The sequence below is a fragment of the Camellia sinensis genome, chromosome 2 (genome assembly GCF_055761805.1).
Source record: "Camellia sinensis isolate YWXY chromosome 2, ASM5576180v1, whole genome shotgun sequence".
In the NCBI taxonomy this organism is placed as follows: domain Eukaryota; kingdom Viridiplantae; phylum Streptophyta; class Magnoliopsida; order Ericales; family Theaceae; genus Camellia; species Camellia sinensis.
In genome coordinates this window covers 50,240,667-50,260,091 of record NC_138962.1, presented here as the reverse complement: position 1 = coordinate 50,260,091, position 19,425 = coordinate 50,240,667, and the positions used below count along the sequence as shown (strand labels likewise).

The 19,425-nt window shown below is 34.9% G+C and overlaps 2 protein-coding genes and 1 pseudogene across 4 annotated transcripts in view; all 3 read left to right on the top strand.

Moving 5' to 3' along the window:
• LOC114289866 (BRASSINOSTEROID INSENSITIVE 1-associated receptor kinase 1) overlaps positions 1-19,425 on the top strand; it is a 60,675-nt gene that overhangs the window by 18,831 nt on the left and 22,419 nt on the right. The window contains exons 3-8 of the mRNA XM_082909259.1: positions 4,458-4,590; positions 4,718-4,789; positions 5,891-6,034; positions 6,774-6,845; positions 6,994-7,065; positions 7,154-7,233. Of these exons, the coding sequence (XP_082765385.1) occupies positions 4,458-4,590; positions 4,718-4,789; positions 5,891-6,034; positions 6,774-6,845; positions 6,994-7,065; positions 7,154-7,233 (573 nt within the window). The remainder of the gene's footprint in view (positions 1-4,457; positions 4,591-4,717; positions 4,790-5,890; positions 6,035-6,773; positions 6,846-6,993; positions 7,066-7,153; positions 7,234-19,425) is intronic.
• On the top strand, positions 9,409-13,711 carry LOC114289860 (BRASSINOSTEROID INSENSITIVE 1-associated receptor kinase 1 pseudogene; annotated as a pseudogene). Its single transcript, XR_014362812.1, has 3 exons — positions 9,409-9,541; positions 12,015-12,408; positions 13,154-13,711. The product of XR_014362812.1 is annotated as a BRASSINOSTEROID INSENSITIVE 1-associated receptor kinase 1 pseudogene (transcript).
• LOC114289859 (uncharacterized) lies at positions 14,689-18,083 on the top strand. 2 transcript variants are annotated; one of them, XM_082914368.1, is made up of 5 exons: positions 14,689-14,896; positions 15,924-16,056; positions 16,184-16,255; positions 17,367-17,510; positions 17,597-18,083. In XM_082914368.1, exons 2-5 carry the CDS (start codon positions 15,938-15,940, stop codon positions 17,700-17,702), a joined length of 441 nt encoding a protein of 146 aa, XP_082770494.1. In that variant the 5' UTR covers positions 14,689-14,896; positions 15,924-15,937; the 3' UTR covers positions 17,703-18,083. The 2 variants fall into 2 exon arrangements, with proteins under 2 accessions (XP_082770494.1, XP_082770493.1); XM_082914367.1 differs by having other exon boundaries at positions 14,689-15,192.

Below are 19,425 nucleotides of genomic sequence, written 5' to 3'. Positions count from 1 at the left end.
GTTTACTGTACTGTTATACAGGGATTAGGTCCCTGTACTGTGTGACTGTTAATTTTGTATACTGTGTTGTACAGACGGAATGTTTTCTGTACTGTTATGTGGGGTTGAGTCCCTAGTTAAATGGATATGAATATTGTGTATACTGTTCTGTACTGTTTTTGTATAATGTATGAAAAGCCTTTTTGCATACAGACTGTCACAGCTCAATGGACACTATTTATTTACTGTATTGGCTTCCGCCAGGCCCTGTACTCTGTTTCACTGTATTACTGTTCAGCAGGCCTTCGGTAATCTCGGATTACTGGCCGGTTACGGTGCTAAACCCATAGGGCCGGGTTTGGGTCGTGACAGCCATCCTCCAAACATGTTGGGTTGGTCTATTACATGTTTTTCTGCTTCCTATCGTACTTTTTTGTCTGCTATTCATTCTTTTTCAAAACCTCAGTCTTACAAGAAGGCTTGTCAGGATCCTTATTGGGTTTAAGCTATGGAGGATGAGTTGTCTGCTTTACAGAAAACTAGTACTTGAGATTTGGTTCCTTTTCCTGCTGGTAAGAATCTGGTTGGTTGCAAATGGGTCTACAAAGTCAAGACTCATTTTGATTGATCTCTTGAGCGCTATAAAGCTCGTTTGGTTGCCAAAGGTTTCTCACAGGAGCATGGTATTGATTATGAAGAGACCTTTGCTCTTGTTGCCAAGATGACTACTGTTCGTACTTTGATCTCTTTTGCTGTTGTTCGTTCTTGGCCTCTTTATCAGATGGATGTTAAGAATGTTTTTCTTAATAGCCATCTCACAGAAGAGGTTTACATGCGACCTCCCCCCGGCCTTTATCATTCCTCTGGATAGGTTTGTCGCCTTCGGCGTGCTCTGTATGGTCTGAAGCAGTCTCCTCGTACTTAGTATGATTGCTTTCAAACTTCTGTTACTAAGCTTGGGTTTTATCCTTGTGCCCAGGACTCTGCTTTATTTCTCCTCCACACCTCTGCTGGATTTGTTACATTATTACTATATGTGGATGATATGATCATCACTGGTTCTAACTCTTTTGCTATATTTGAGGTCAAGCAGCATCTTTTCTGTACCTTCGAAATGAAGGATCTGGGCCAATTGCGGTATTTTCTTGGTATTCCCAAGGGCTACTTTCTATCTCAAGCCAAGTATGCCAAAGAGGTTATTCATCGTGCTGGTCTTACTGACACTAAGATTTCTGATACCCCCATTGAGTTTAATGTAAAGCTCAACACTACTGATGGTATTCTTCTGGATGATCTTACTTTATATCGAGAGCTCATGGGTTGCTTAGTCTATCTGACGATTACTCGTCCTGATCTTGCCTATACTGTTCATGTGGTTAGTCAGTTTGTCTCCACTCCTCGCTCTACCCATTGGGCTGCTTTGGCTCGGATTCTTTGCTATCTCTGAGGCACTATATTTCAAGGTTTACTATTGTCTTTTACTTCTTCTTTGGACTTGGGGGCTTATGCTGATTCTGATTGGGCTGGTGATGTCATTGATCGCAAGTTCACTTCTGGCTTCTGCATGTTCCTTCGTGATTCTTGATCTCATGGAAGGTAAAGAAATAGATTGTTGTTGCGCGTTCCGCTGCCGAGGCTGAGTACCGTGCTTATGGCTCATGCCACTACTGAGATTGTTTGGCTTCGTTGTCTCTTGACCGAGTTGCGTGTCCCTCAGTCTTCTCCAACCTCCCTTTACTGTGACAATCGCTTGCTATTCAGATTGCGCATAACATTGTCTTCCATGAGCAAACAAAACACATTGAGATTGATTGTTATTTTGTACGTCAGCATCTGCAGTCTGGCTCCATTTCGCTTCCTTTTGTCTCTTCGGCATTACAACTTGCTGACTTCTTTACGAAGACTCACACCACTACTCGCTTTTAGTTTCTTTTTAGCAACTCTCAGTGTTTTCTGCTAAAACACCTTGAGTTTGAGTGGGGGTGAATATTATGTTAATTATGGAAACGTATTTTAGATTGATTGTGAATATTAGATTGATTGTATTTCCTATTTCAGATTAGGGTTAGGATTGTTATATATATTGGTTGTAATCTTTGTATTAGCACGATTGAATATACAGAAAAGCTTTTAGGTTACAGTCACATGAAAAGAAGTATCGGAATCAATCACCCAATTGCTCTCTTGGCTCACAAAATTGACACAATCATCTTCACAAACAACCATGAGATCATCAGTAGTAACCGCCATTGTAACTTCTTGCTTCTTATCCACACTTTTGTCATGCATTTTCTCTTTGTTCTTGAGCTTTCGGCATTCCCACTTCATGTGTCCTTTCTCATGGCAATAATGACACTTAATATCTTTCTTTGAAAAAAAAAGCATCTCTTGATTTGTCACGGCTTTGATCACGACCATGAGGAGCCTTACTCCTCTCCTTTGTTTTGCTTCGACCTCTCACAACAAATGCCTCTAAATGAGAAAAACCCGCTGATTTTCTTCTAGTTTCTTCATTCAACAAGTTACTAGTGACTTAGCTCATTGTGACTTAGCTCATTGTGACAACTCCATCGGGCGCCGAATTACTAACCGTCACAACCAAAGTCTCCCAACTTTCGGGCAAAGAACTAAGTAGCATCAAAGCCTGTAATTCATCATTAAAAACAATTTTCAAAAAAGCAAGTTGGTTAACAATACTCTTTATTTCATTCAAATGTTCAGGAATGTGGCTGCCATTTTTATATTTTAAATTAACCAACTTTCGAAATAGAAAAGTTTTATTTGTGGCTGATTTTCTATTATAAAGACCTAATTTTTTCCATAAATCATGTGTCGAAGTTTTAGTAGCAACATGATGAAACACACTGTCATCAATCTATTGACGGATAACACCAACAGCTTTTTGATTAAGCCTCTTCCAATCATCATCTTTTATATTCTCAGGTTTGCCACTATCACCCTCAATAGGCCCATAGAAATCTTTGCAAAATAATAAATCGTCCATTTTAGTTTTCCAAGATACCAAATTGCTTCCATTGAAGCTAGACATACAACCCACATTCCCCTCCATTGATTTACACAAATAAATAAACCCAAATAAACTGTAAGCTCTGATACCAGTTGTTAGGAAAAATAGATGATTTTCCACAAGTAAATCAATCAATGGAAATAAAACCAAATGTAGAAAAATTAAATCAACAGTGACACAAGAATTTTTACGTGGTTCCCTCAATGTGAGGTACGTCTATGGGATCGAAATCCGATTCCACTATCAACCAAAAAGTTTCCAAATGATTACAAACGAGACATGAATGGTCTTACAAAACAATCTTAGGTGAATTCTAAATAAGCACAAACAAATAAGAGGAAAGATCTTACCAAATAGATGAACAAAATTTTTCGAAACAGAGTTGTAGAAGACCCAAAATAATAACCCAAAATTATAACCCAAATCAACTTCGAATCAGAAACAACAGTAGCAACGAACCAAGAACAATTTCTATTACACTACCAAGCCAAACCCACCGAATCAAAACAACAGCACTATGCTTGTCCACAATGATGATAACCCCACCGAAGATGATCACCCAGCGCGCGCGTGTGCACACACACACAAAGCAGCCTCTGCCTTCACCTGGGAAAAAAAAAAAAAAATACTTTTTGGGCTTTTTATCAAAACCCTAGTTATTACCAAACATATTATGAAATATCCATTGGGCCTCCAAAAATTAGATATAATATATGAAAATATATCATAACCAATACCAAACCAAATTAAATATTTTAATAAACTAATTGGGTCCCACACTCCAATAGGAGGTATACCCAACATTAACAATTCATGAGATTAGTGTAGGATTAGTTACCAGTTGGATTAGTGAGGTACATAATTCCCTCTTGTCCATGTTTGTTTCGCAATAGATGTGGAAATATATAATCTCAATTATATGTATGTTTTATGTTATTAGTTGTAGGATTAAAAAATCCATCAATTTTATTGGATAGAATGACCACTGAAATCTAATTTGAATAATAAAATTGGAAACCACGCAATGGAATGTGAGTGCCATGAATTAATATTCCTAATCTTATGTTATAATCTGCTAATCAAACAAGGCCTTGATGTCGTATTTAGTAACTTTGAATTAAGTTGTAGAATTTGAAAATCTTTATGTTATGGTATGAGTGTTAGTTTGATAGACAATTTAGTAGCTTACCTCCTCTTGGGATTTGTTTTGGTTGATGATGTTTGTTAGAATTACGGTGAAAGTGAAATATTGTATTCAGATTGATATAACTATTACAAGTGGCCTATTTATAGGGTTGCATAGACTGATCAATGAAGAAACCTAGAGTGCTAATCATTTAATAACTTGAGGAAATAGATAAATATAGGAATAGAATATTTTGGAAATATTCTCTAACAATGTTAATGCATTTGACAAGTACCTGATGATTGCCTCTTTCAAGAAGAACAGGCGATGCCTTGAATGCGCTGAAGACCAACTTAGCTGACCCTAATAATTTTCTGCAAAATTGGGATGCTACACAAGTCAATCCCTGCACTTGGTTTAACGTAACGTGCAACAGTGGGAACAGCGTTACAAGAGTGTAAGTTGCCAACATCTGTGGCAATTCTTGTGATATAACTTGCTTTTTGAAACTATTGTTGCTTTCGTACTACCATTTTCAGTGGTGTGATTGATGATGAATTTTGCTTCCATTTGTGAACACCTAGTGATCTTGGAAATGCAAACTTGTCTGGTCAACTGGTTCCAGAACTTGGACAGCTTCTGAATTTGCAGTACTTGTAAGTCGTACTTCAATACTACTTTAGCTCATACTAATTTATCACTTGTTTCATAAAGTTAAGTCTTATTCTATATCTCTACCTTTTGAGAACATAAGGATTTACTTTAAAGATGATATCTTTGTATTAAAGTTTCAATAACTTGAACTTTGGTAACTCTTTGAAAGTCTTAATAGTTGATTATGTAATGTAAGCTTCTTATTACTGATTGCATAAGATAATAAACGTAACAAGTTTTGGGTAATAAACTTCTTCCCTCTCTATAGCTGTTAACAAAAATATACTTCAGTTTTATTTTTTGCGACATTCTGATGTTGAGAAATAATAATGTGCATTGACAAAAAATTAACTTTGCTTTGGTGGAACTCAATTACTTTCTATATGTCGTAGTTTTTGAATCCTCTGTTGAATCATTCGTTGTGCTGTATTCAACACACTTGAGACCTTAGTTTCATTCCCTCGATTTGGCTATTTGGATATCATCATTTTACGTATAAAGACAACCTTGAAAACATGCTCTTCCACACATACATGCACACGATAATGGAGAATACATGATATCGTTCAGCTTTTCTGGTTTAAAAGGAACAAATGACTAAAGGGGCATATTCTTGTGCTTTGAATGATTTGGGATACCTCTGATTGGGGCATTCCCAGGTGAGTTCATGTTTAGTGTTTTGTTTTATTGGCTGCCGTTGTAACCCCCTGCAAAAATAAATAAATAAATTAGTCTATTGCAATGTTAGCTTTTGGAGTCATGTACAACTTCATCTGCAAAAGAGCTAAATATGTTTTGACTTCCCTTTAAAGCATTTGTCTTGACTTCTTGGTTAATATTTTGTACTGATTGTGATCATGTGCATCTTTTACTTTGATGAAACAACTAACCTCTAGAAAGAAACTCCAGTTTCCTAGCAGCTTATTGTGTTAGGTTAGGTTATCTTTTAAAAATGGGTGGCTCGTAGTTGGTGGCTTGAGCCCTTTTCTGTTCCCCTTGTATTCATTATCTTGATATTGCTGCACAATTTTTCTCCCATTAATAACATGATCATCTTTTGTTTGTCCCCTTGGTTGGCGTATTATTAACATGTTTCTTGACAGGGAACTTTTTAGCAACAACATAAGTGGAAGAATTCCTATTGAGCTTGGCAATTTGACAAGTTTGGTGAGCTTGGATCTTTACTTGAACAATTTGAGTGGTATCATCCCGGACACATTGGGCAGGCTTCAGAAATTACGTTTCCTGTAAGAATTACATATCCTTCATATTTTTTACTTATGTTATTAAATTTATTGGGCACCTGTTTAAGTTTACTTTTATTGTATTTCAGTTTTCTTATTACAAGGTTTTCTCAAAAGTGGGTTGCTTATGCGTTGATATATGGGAATATGGATACAGTGGCTTTGTTTTAGTTTTTTAGTGATTTCTTAAAATACTCTCATGATTTCTCTGTCATTTTTATTTTTATTTTTTTTCTGTATATTTAGAAAAATGCATTAAAACAAATTATTCAAGTTATTTAGTCTAGGATATTGCATGTTTGATTGAAATCAACCCCAAAGATGGAAATCCCATTGTTGTCAAGATGTCTAGATTAATATACAGTAGGGCCTATAAAGACTAGGTATTTTGGTGATAAATGCACTGACTTTTACTTTTTCTTAGTAAAATTATTAAAATGCATACTGATCAATGATTAAGAAATAACATCCTCTTGATAATGGCAAATAGTGCCGAAGGGCTATTTGTTTTAATCATATGTTACTTTATTATGTGCATCTATTAGTTGTCTGTACATTGCAGATCAATTTTCATCCGAAATTGGATTACATTGCACAGAGGGCTCTGATTGATCACATATTGCATGTATTATGTGCATCTACTAGCATTGATCAGCCATGTCCCTAGGAATTTTATTGATATACCATTTTGATTGTTTGGAATGTACTGATGCCCGGTCCTTATATTTATTTGCAAGGATAGACGGCTTAACAACAACAATTTGTCTGGAACTATTCCTATGTCATTGACTACTATCAATTCACTTCAAGTCCTGTGAGTACCAAGTTGATGTGTTCTTTATTTTTCCTTTTTGGTGAATAATAAAGGTTTTTCTTTTTTTGTTTCTTTTTTTTTTATTAGCATTAATTTGCATAAACTAACTACAAGAATATGATATGGCTTCTTGCCATTTGGTATACAGTGATCTTTCAAACAATCACTTAACAGGAGTTGTCCCAGTTAATGGCTCCTTTCAACTTTTTACTTCCAGCAGGTTTGTTGCTGGTAACATCATTTTTCATACTAGCGGAGTCAAGTGACTCATTTGGACATATGCTGACCACTATTCTTTCATTTTTCAGTTTTCGAAATAATAATTTAATAATTTCTCCAACTCTTCTACCGCCTCCATTTTCGCTGCCACTCCCATCTATTGCTTCAGGTTTGTTTCGTTTTGTCCTAGGTTGTTGCTGATATTGGGTTCTGTTCTGTTTGTCGAACACTTTCAATTCCTCAATTCTTTAATTATAAACTTTGTTCCATGCTGCCTGTTCAGACCTTGTCACAGATGACTTGGCTGGATTTGTAATTATCTTTCTAACTTTATGCACATTATTGCTTTTGAAAGCAACTATACCAAAATAAATTGTATGTCAGGTCAATTCCTCAACCAGTATGTATAGGTTTTAGTTTCCCCACATATTTATGATCTAGGAAGCATGGATACGGGATACAGCGATACGGGAATATGGATACGGCAATATACCAAAATTTAAAAAAGTAAGATACGGGTATGGCGGGGATACGTTTGTAAAAAAAATTATTTTTTATAATTTTAATAATGTAATATGTATGAAAATAAAACCTCAAGTACATTAATAAATAAAGAGAGGGATTCCTATTAATTTAAGAGTCTTCAAACATTCATAAAATATCCAAAACCAAAAACAAAAGTAAATGTAAATTAAACATCATCCTTACATGCCAACATCAAAAAAAAAAATGAGAGCAGAGAAATATGAGAGAGTGAGAGGGACAATAAGAATTCATCAATTTGATAAATTTTATTACTTTAACTCTCATTATATTCCTCTCATCAAAGAACTAAACAAGGTATTAGAAATAATATGTGACTTTGAGTATCCGATACTTCAAAATTAAGTATCCAATACTCTAAAATTAATAAAAAAAATTAATTAAGAAGTATTCGATACATATCTGCAAGTATCCAAGGAGTATCGGTATTTGATAAGTATCTGATGTGGATACGTCTCCTTTTTGAAGTATTCGTGCTTCATAGTTTATGATGCACAACCCATACTTATTTTCCTAGGGAAACCTCCATCCTTTGATCTTTTTTATTTGTTCGAGTATGGTTCAATTTTCAGCTTTCTTTAGATTAGCGATTTATGATATGTTGCTAAGGTTAGAATCTAATTTTTCCACTAGACTCTGCACCTGGATTGTCCAAACCATGTCATTATTTTATTCCATTGATTTGTTTTCCTATCAAAATTTTCAATTGTGAAGGGAATGCACAATAAGAGTGAACTTACTAATTTCTGATTGCAAATCTTATTCTAATTGGTAGCAGTGCCACTGGAGCCATTGTTGGAGGAGTTGTTGCTGGTGCTGCCCTGTTGTTTCTCGCACTTGCTTGGCCGGCCTTGCCCTATGGTGAGGCAACTAAGGCGGTCGCCTCGGGTTCCCAATTTTGAACAAAATTTAGGACCCCCAACTATTGGAGTGTATCATATCATGTTATTTCATAATTACTTCAATATTAGCTCAATTCATTTATTTTCATGTTATCGTATGGTGTTATTTTGATTCGTGTCCAATTGATATTTAATGTGAAAACTTTCACTTTTAGTTAAAACTAACTTAGCAAGTGTATGGAGAGATTAAAATATTTCCCATAAGTTGAATTTTACAAAAATTATTTTAACTAATGAAATTATTCATAGAATGTTTGATTTTAATTCAATTGCATTTTTCTAATTAAAAAAAGAAAAGAAAAATTAGTCTAAGGTCCCTCTTCCATTTTTAGTAATGGAAGAGATCCACAATATTATTTTATGATATCTAAAGTCCCTCAATCATACACCTATATATCACAGAGAAATTTGATTCTCTCACATTAAATCTCTTTCTATCTGTTCGAATCAACAAACAAACCCAGAACCAGTCCACTCCCGCTCTCGCTCTTCTCGACCTTTGCATATCTTCTCTCTGTAAAACTCTCTCTTTCTTCTCTCCCATATTCGGGGCTCCTCCCTTCTATCTCCTTCCATCTCCTCCTCACTTCTCTTTCTTCAACCACTTCCATTCTCTTTCTCTCGGTACCGCCAACCATCACCGCCTCCTCAATCTTCTCTGCCGCGTTTCTCAGCCATCTACCAGTGAACTCGCTGGTGATCATGACGATGCTGACGACGTTGCTGAAGAAACTGAAGACTTCTCCGATGGTGTTTGATGATGATGATGATGAGGAGGAGGAGGTTGACCGCTGAAGAAATTGAAGACTCCCGAGTTTATTTCTCTTTCTCTCTCTCTCTCTCTCTCTATATATATATATATATATATATACATATATTTCAAATTGAAGCTCTCAAAAATGGCGACAATGGCCGAATCATCAGACGAAAACCCAATTATACCACCACCAGACTCTGCAATTACCATCACTAGGTCTCGCCTTGACCGCCTTCTGACCATTGGATCTGCTCATCTTCATCAGACCATCGTAAGTTTGTTTTGTCTTGCTCAATTTACATCTGTTTGGTTGTCGAGAAAAGAAAAGAAAAGAGAGTTAATTCTCTAGTTTGGATTGAATTTCTCTGGTTTGGACTAGAGAAATTCTTTGGTAAATAAATCAGAGAAAATTATAAGTAAATCAAAGAGAATTTCTTTGGTTCGGATTGAATTTTTTCTGGTTTGGACCAGAGAATTTCTATGGATTGAATTTTCTCTGGTTTAGACTAGAGAATTTCTCTAGTTTAGATTGAATTTTCTCTGGTTTGGGCTAGAGAGTTTTTCTGGATTGAATTTTCTCTGGTTTGGACTAGAGAATTTCTCTAAATTGAATTTTCTCTGGTTTGATTTGAGGGACCTTAGACATTATGAAAATATTAGATGTCCTTTATGCTATAAAATCTAAATACTAGGGACCTTAAAAAAATCCCCTTAAAAAATTGTACCTTATTACTATATATTTTTTACTAGATTGACTCTAAAATAGGTAACAAAAAAATACATATCTTAAATGAAAAAAAAAATATTAGTCTTAATTATTATTTTACATACTTTTTTATTCAATTAGATGGAGTTAAATAAAAGATCAAAAAAATGTCATGGCATCCCTTAGTGAACATTAAAATATATAACTAATAATTCATGTTATTGAGTAGTGTCATGCTAGGATTCATGTTAAAAAATAGTCAACCTTAACTTGCTCATTTTATATATTGCTTGAGTTGTGTCGAGAATTCTCATCCTTAGCCCCAATTAATTTTAGTTATTATAGCATTGGTAAGCTAAAAAATAAAGATTCGATTCGATTCAACTAATTGAAATTCAACTATTTTATATATGGATATATATATTTGTCATCTAAATTTTGTTAAATTGTAATGCAATAGAAATAAATTTTTATCCTTTTTGTTTTATCCAAACAAATATTTTTTTTTGGGTAATGATATATGAACGGCCCATTTTAAAAAATTCACCTTAAGCCAATAATAACTTAGGGCTGGCCTTGTTGCTTGGTTGCGGCGAAGGAAACTAGAGGATAGCTTCTTTGATGTACCTATTAATGGACCAAGTTGAAAATGCTTTAAAAGAGGAATGCACTCAGGCCAAACAGAAGTGGAAATCATCAGCATGGCCGTCCATCAAAATTTACTGCATTTGCATGGCTTTTGCGTGACACCGACAGAACGATTGCTTGTTTATCCCTTTTGCCCCGTTTGTTTGGGGTTATAGGAAGGAGATTGGGACTACTAATACCTTGTTTGTTTTGAGAGATGGCCTTGGGACTACTAATACCTTGCTATTACTAATACCCTTGGAAGGGGGATTCATAGTGAGGAGGTAGAGATGGTATTAGAAAAATAGTGAGGGGATTAGAAATTTTTTTATTTTTTATATATTGGGAATTTTTTTTTAAATATTAATGTTTAATTTTTATATTTTTTTATTTGTTTTATTATTTTATATAAAAATAATTTAACAATTTCTCACTATTAATCCCCTCACTATCAATCCCCTCCATTCTATCTCTGAAAACAAACGGGGCCTTTATGTCTAATGGAAGTGTTGCCTCATGTTTAAGAGGTACTACTTGCATGCATCTTCATATGCTTCCCTTTCTTAATTATTTGTCAAGTATTATATTTATTAGAACTTTTAGTAGATTTGAGCTTTATTTCTATTCTAATTCCCAATTTGACACCAAGAGAAAAGGCTTGTTTAGTTTGATTTTTCAAAAATGGTTTTGTGAAACCCTTTTTGGTTTCAATTTTCTGAAGAAATTTTTATTTTTCGTATTTTTTTGTTTTTAGTGAATTTTTTTAATATTTAATTTTTTTTTTACTTTTTAGATGCACCTAACCTAGATATACCTAAAAAGTAAAATATTTGTAAAACAAAAAATTTAAAAATCAATAAATACATAAGAATACGAAAATGTACTAAATTTTCGTATTTTTTTTGTATTTTTGTATTAAGTGAATTGTTTTTAAAAAAAATTCACAAGTATTATACTTTTTAATTGTATTTACATTAGTGTATCTAAAAAGTACAAAATTTGCTTAAAATATTAAAAAAATTCACTAAAAATAAAAAACTCAATTTTTAGAAAATGAGAGAAAATTGTCATATTTTAGTTTTTTATTTAAATACTTTTTTGATGCATCTAAAAGTTTAAAAATAAAAGAAAAGAAAAAAGACTAAAATATGAAGAGGAAAAAACACTAAAGGCAAAAGAAAACTGGGAATTAAAAATAAAGTTTAATTTTCATATTTTTTTGTCATTAATGATTTTTTTTTTTGATTTTGATTTTTTCAGATTTCTCACATATACTGTACTTTTAGGTGCTGATAGTTAAAAAATTGTAGTTGACCCAAAGTTTTTGAGCAAATGTTGAAAATTTTAAAATCAATATTCTCAACCCTGCTTAATCTCTACAATGTTTCCATGATCTCATTGCTTCATTGTTGTAGAGCGACCTGATTCACAACCCCCACTTGATTGGCTCAAAAGGAAACAAATTGCATTAGGATCCGCAAGAGGCCTTGCATGTTTGCACAATCATTGTGACCCAAAGATAATTCACCGTGATGTCAAAGTTGCAAATATATTGTTGAACGAAGAATTCGAAGCAGTTGTTGGAGACTTTGAGTTAGCGAAACTTATGGATTACAAGGATACACATGTTACCACTGTTGTACGTGTTACAATTGGGCATATTGCTCCCGAGTACCTCTCCACTGGAAAGTCTTCAGAGAAAACAAATGTTTTTAGGTATGGAGTCATGCTTCTGGAGCTCATTACTGGACAGAGGCTTTTGATCTTGCTCGACTTGCCAATGACGACAACGTTATGTTGCTTGATTGGGTAAGCATTTATTTCTCTCATACGATCTGTTTTCATTATGTAACTAGGATACTTGAGTTGGCTGTTTTCATACCATTCTTTGAGTTCATCTTAAAAGCCCTTCTGTAAAAAATCTGCTTACAATTTGCTGGCTATAAGGTTTGTCAGAAGCACATGAATGGAATTGTTATTCTGTTGCTTATATAATTCAAAATGAGTCGAGTAATGTTCATGATGGTATACAAAAAAACAAAAAGAAAAAATGTCTCGCTCAACGCATTTTAAAGTAAAGCCCATTCAACAGTTACATTGAAGAAATTTGTCATCATTGTGATTTGCTAATTCTTACAGTATCACAATCTTAAATGACCATCATGTTTTCAAATGCTAGGAAACTTAGAATTTAGTCATTTTTTACTTCATAGTATTGAACCTTGAAAAGAAAAATACACCATAATACTATAGTCTTTACCTTGGACACAATAAATTTTATATTGAAATTTTAGGATGGAAGTTTTCACACATTTCAATATGGACAAAGAAAAGGAAATTTTGAATCAAAATTGAAAATCATAAGCCACCTTTGTCTTTTTGTTTCATTTTTATTATCAGTTTTCAAATGTTCGATTTTGTGATATTTTCTTTTACTATTATGCCACTTTCTCTAATTTGGAAAGTAGTTGATAGATGGTGCTCTTCCTTATTAATAAGATCATTTCATAACCTATCATATGACATCTGTGATTCAAATACCCAAAAAATTTAGGTGAAAGGACTTCTAAAAGACAGGAAGGTGGAAACACTAGTCAATGCAGATATGCAGGGAAACTATGTCGAAGATGAGGTGAAGCAACTTATCCAAGTGGCTTTGCTCTGCACGCTGAGCTCCCTAATGGAACGTCCCAAGATATCGGTAGTTGTCAGAATGCTCGAAGGCGATGGGTTGGCAGAGAGGTGGGAAGAGTGGCAAAAGGAGGAGATGTTCTGGCAAGAGTTCGTTAATATCCTCCACCAAAATAACAATTGGATCATTGCCCAAGTCAACAACCTTCCCGACTCCACTCCCAACCTCCCTCTAGAAGAATTGTCCCGTCACAGACGATCTTTTAAATAGATTTTGTTTTCGGCATACAGAGAAGTCTCTTGGAGTCCTACTCTTTATTCAAATGTGATATATACCATCTGTGTATATGATTTCTCCTCTTTAGTTTTTTTTTTTAGCTCGATTTACATGACGATGATTATGAATTTTTAGGTATAATCAAAAACACGACTGGAAAGGCTATGTAATGTGTCCAATTAGTATATATTTTATACACCAATAAATACATTTTGTTTTTTGTCTGAAAGCAAATTATAACACTTGAGCATTTGTGATTACTGATCATTGAGTGTTTGGGATCTCTAAATATAGCTTGTAAGATTGAAAGCAAAGGGATATCTCTAAAATTTGATGTACTTCTTCAAGTATGGGACACATTTCATGTTTGCCGAATCTAAGAATCCGAATGAGATTAAAAACGCTTTGCCCAGGCTCATTGGGGTGTTTTGAAAAGATAGTTAAAAACTGTTTTTTGACTTTTTTGTAAGAGAGGGAAATGAGTTAAAAGCTGGGAAGTGACTTTTAACTCACTTCCCAAAAAAGGCCGGAATCTACCTATGGAACGATCTTTAAAGAAGAGAGGGGTCAATACCCAGAAAAAAGATTTTAGAAAAAATGGATATGTACATAGAAAATGTAGCGATTGTTGCAAAAAGGACATTTCATCTCTCTCTCCCCCTCTCTCTCTCTCTTATGTTGACGAAATAACACACTTCATTTGCCTTATGTCTAAATTTTTTAACAGTATAACTATAACTGACACGGGATTCTCTATACCCAAATTCTTTTGAGCAAATTTGCTATGATAGAATGAGCTGAAATAAAATGCTCATTTTAACGTTTCATTTTTTCTTTCTTGTTTTGGTACGCCTTATTTAATTGGAAATAATTTAAATGACTATTTTAATAAAATGTGATAATACCTATTTCTTCCACCAACTCATTAATTTCTTCCGAAACAGTTGCATTCATTAACTTATATTTTAAGAATTCCATACTTTAAAATTTTTATGACTCACAATTCTTGCACTTGTAAATTTTTATGACTTCTTTCTTCCCCCCAATATGTAAGATAAGATGTAAGGAAGTTCGTTTTTAATTTTTTTTTAAAAAAAACAATTCAAGAAATAAAAATAAAGAAAACTATTACTACAAATGTTTACTAGGAAAATACCAGTCAAGGAGTAGGGTAGAGAACTCAGATTGAGTGAGGGTGTGAGACAGAGAGGCTTTGACTAAAACCCCTCCACAAACGGCTCTCTCTCTAACACCCCCCCCACGGACCGTTGAATTCAATCTCTCTCTCTCTCTCTCTCCGGCATTCTCTAAGAATTTTCCCGGGAAAGTGAAAGAAAATTTCCTTAAATACCTTCAGTGTCAAAGTCAGCCTCAAACAGTTACCCTCCGGTGAGCTCCGTCGACGACTTCCCCTTCCGATTCCCATTTTCAATCAACCGATAGGTGCCAATGTTTGGCTACCAAGGGATTTAGATTTCCTTCAACCAATAGTTTGATTTTGAGTGTTTTTTTTTTTTTTTAAATTTTTAATTACTAGTTCTAAGAGTTGATGAGGAATATATAGGTTTTCAGCTGAAGCAATTTTTGTGGCAATGGATCGTGCGGTCTCGGCGATCTCATCTTCCGCTTTTCTTTGCCTATTTCTGGTTTTTTCTTGGTTATTTCAAGCCTCTGGTAATGCCAAAGTTGAGTTCCGATTCTGTTAGCTTCGATTTTATGTTGTTTTTGACATTTTCTTCGCGTCAATTTAAGTCAGTGTTTCTTGAATTGTGTTCTGCTTGCATTTAACTTTGCATAATCAAATTCAGCAATCACTGAACTTTTAATGGATTTATTCAGTTCTGAGCTTGGAATCATTATGTGAAATTCGAAAAATAACTGAAATTGGAATTTACAGTTCATTTATTCAATTATTTATTGAATTCATTCAAAAATTCAAGTACTTTGCCTTACTAGTGCAATTTTTAAATTTTAATTTCATATAAAAATTAAAAAAAAAAAGTGAAGTTAAATGGTGTATTCTGCTTTTTTGAACTACTCCCCTAATAGCCTTGGAGCTTATTTGATTAGTAGGATTAATAGTGAGGGGGATTAACAATTCATGAGACTAGTGTAGGATTAGTGTACATAATTCCCTCTTGTCCATGTTTGTTTCGCAATAGATATGGAAATATATAAGCTCAATTATATGTATGTTTTATGTTCTTAGTTATAGGATCAAAAAATCCGTATTACAAGTGGTAGCCTATTTATAGGGTTGCATAAACTGATCAACAATGAAACCTAGAGTGCTAATCATTTAATAACTTAAGCAAGGAAATAGGTAAATATAGGAATAGAATATCTTGGAAATATTCTCTGACAATGTTAATGCATTTGACAAGTACCTGATGATTGCCTCTTTCGTGAAGAACAGGCGATGCCTTGAATATGCTGAAGACCAACTTAGTTGATCCTAATAATGTTCTGCAAAGTTGGGATGCTACACTTGCCACTCCTTGCACTTGGTTTCATGTAACGTGCAATAGTGAGAACAGCGTTACAAGAGTGTAAGTTGTTAACATCTGTGACAATTCTTGTGATGTAACTTGCTATTTGAAACTATTGTTGCTTTCGTACTACCATTTTCAGTGGTGTGATTGATGATGAATTTTGCTTCCATTTGTGTATACCCAGTGATCTTGGAAATGCAAACTTGTCTGGTCAATTGGTTCCAGAACTTGGACAGCTTCTGAATTTGCAATACTTGTAAGTCGTACTTCAGTACTACTTTAGCTCATACTAATTTATCACTTGTTTCATAAAGTTAAGTCTTATTCTATATCTCTACCTTTTGAGAACATGAGGATTTACTTTAAAGATGATATCTTTGTATTAAAGTTTCAATAACTTGAACTTTGGTAACTCTTTGAAAGTCTTAATAGTTGATTGTGTAATGTAAGCTTCTTATTACTGATTGCATAAGCTAATAAACGTAACAAGTTTTGGGTCATAAACTTCTTCCCTCTCTATAGTTGTTAACAAAAATATAATTCAGTTTTATTTTTGGCGATATTCTGATGTTGAGAAATAATAATGTGCATTGACAAAAAATTAACTTTGCTTTGGTGGAACTCAATTACTTTCTATATGTCATAGTTTTTGAATCCTCTGTTGAATCTTTCATTGTGCTGTATTCAGCACACTTGAGACCTTAGTTTCATTCCCTCGATTTGGCTATCTGGATATCATCATTTTATGTGTAAAGACAACCTTGAAAACATGCTCTTCCACACATACATGCACATGATAATGGAGAATACATGATATACATGATATTGTTCAGCTTTTCTGGTTAAAAAGGAACAAATGACTAAAGGGGCATATTCTTGTGCTTTGAATGATTTGGGATACCTCTGATTGGGGCATTCCCAGGTGAGTTCATGTTTAGTGTTTTGTTTTATTGGCTTCCATTGTAACCCCCCGCAAAAAATAAATAATTAATAAATAAATTAGTTTATGGCAATGCTAGCTTTTGGAGTCATGTAAAACTTCATCTGCAAAAGAGCTAAATATGTTTGACTTCCCTTTAAAGCATTTGTCTTGACTTCTTAGTTAATATTTTGTACTGATTTTGATCATGTGCATCTTTTACTTTGATGGAACAACTAACCTCTAGAAAGAAACTCCAGTTCCTAGCAGCTTATTGTGTTAGGTTATCTTTTAAAAATGGGTGGTTCATAGTTGGTGGCTTGAGCCCTTTTTTGTTCCCCTTGTATTCATTATCTTGATATTGCTGCACAATTTTTCTCCCATTAATAACATGATCATCTTTTGTTTGTCCCTTTGGTTTGCATATTATTAACATGTTTATTGACAGGGAACTTTATAGCAACAACATAAGAGGACAAATTCCTATTGAGCTTGGCAATTTGACGAGTTTGGTGAGCTTGGATCTTTTCTCGAACAATTTGAGTAGTATCATCCCGGACACATTGGGCAGGCTTCAAAAATTACGTTTCCTGTATGAATTACATATCCTTTATCTTTTTTACTTTTGTTATTAAATTTATTGTGCATCTGTTTAAGTTTACTTTTATTGTATTTCAGTTTTCTTATTACAAGGTGTTCTCAAAAGCGGGCTTGTAACAGCGCCCGGGGAGGGGCCTCGCGCTACAGTTCGGACTCTCGATTTGTGTCACGGTTCTTAATCTGAACCAAAGAGTCCAAATCTGGCAAATCGTTTTGAGAAACAGTTTTTTGAAAAAGTAGTGCCAAACATGGACTGCTTTGCCAGATACAGAGTCGCCACCTAAATATTTTAAAATGGGGGAATTTAGGAAACCCTGACTCGGTGCCGAAGGCCACATGTCCGTCATCACCGGAGTTGTCTCGGCTCGGGAGCTTGGGTACGATCGGGGAAAGTCAGCTATGAGCACCCCCTTTCGCCCGGTCCGAAGACCGGCCTCTACTAACCGTGATATCTGATTTTGAAAACTTTATGTGTTCTTATTCCGGTTATTAGCCTAGAATTACTATGTTATGCGCACAGCAAACAAGTATAGACTAGATTGCCTAATTTGGAAATAAACATTGCATATCCGTTTGGTTTGAAAATGCTTTGGAATTTGCTACTCGCAAGTAGGCTAAAATACGGATTTCAACGAGTTTTTCCAACTCAAACAATCCGGCCTTCACCCACAGGCATTCAAAACAGTTTAACACATAAGCATCTAGCCACATGTTAAGCATGCTGTTATGGCAACATTCACACTCATGCGATATGCTAAAGCGGAAATACTTACATAGTACTCCGCGCCAAAACAAAGAACTTGTTAGTAATCATGCATGATCCAAGTCCATGTGAAGTGCCTAATGCATCGCATACAAAATGTCGCTAAGATAGGCTCGGCTATCCTAAACATGTCATGTGAAAATGCACAATTATCACGTATTCAGTTTGAAAATTGAAGTATTGATGGAATTAGCGTGATGTACCGAGCCTAATGCATGTAATACAAATGCATGGATGCACACATGCATAGCATAAGGTATGCTAAATTAGACGTGACCTAATATTAACCATCAAAGCAGGTAAGTAAAAGGGAAGAAAGAAGTGGGGATTGGAAGACATTCACACACCCACACACACTTATTACAGATTTGCCCTCGCTCGGAGGGACCAAATAAATATTACAAATTAACTAACTACGCAAGCTAATTAATATTACAAATTAACTAATTTAATTAACAAATTAAATTAAATTAATTAAAGCAGGAAAGCGTCTCGGGAAACGCGCCACCATGCGCAAGCTGCCTCTGTTTTCCTCCCTTTCCTCCTCTGGAGGTTGTCAAAACCTCAGGACTACATCCTTGGACAGAGGGGATCACCACCGGCTAGATGAAACTTCCACCGGCAGTGTGGTATGGCCATCGGCACAAAATAGGGCCTGTCGGCAGAGAAAAATGTGCCGGTCGGCACATTACACTGCCGGTCGGCAGAGTATTTCTGCAGAACCTGCAACTCACAGCGACAAAGGGCAAAACAAGGCATGGCAGCATATTTCAAGGCATGTATGCACCAACCATGTCTCTTATCATTGTAATGACTCAAAGGGACATGTGCCTCGATTCTCGGACCACCAATCACGCATTTCCATGCATGATGGCCCAAAGAACCGAGTATGCATCTTTGATTTCAAATGTATGCACACCAATCAAACAAATAAGGCCCAATTCCTATCACCAATTCAAGGAACAAGGCATGCATGCGAAATGCAATGCAACCTAGGCATACAAGCTAGGAATGCAACATGGCATGGCAATCAACTCATGCAAGCATACAAGCATGCATATGGCAATGCAAATGGATGCAAAGATGGACTTAAACATGAATTAGGCGACTCTAAAATAGGCCTAAAACAGTAGCCAAAAGTGCT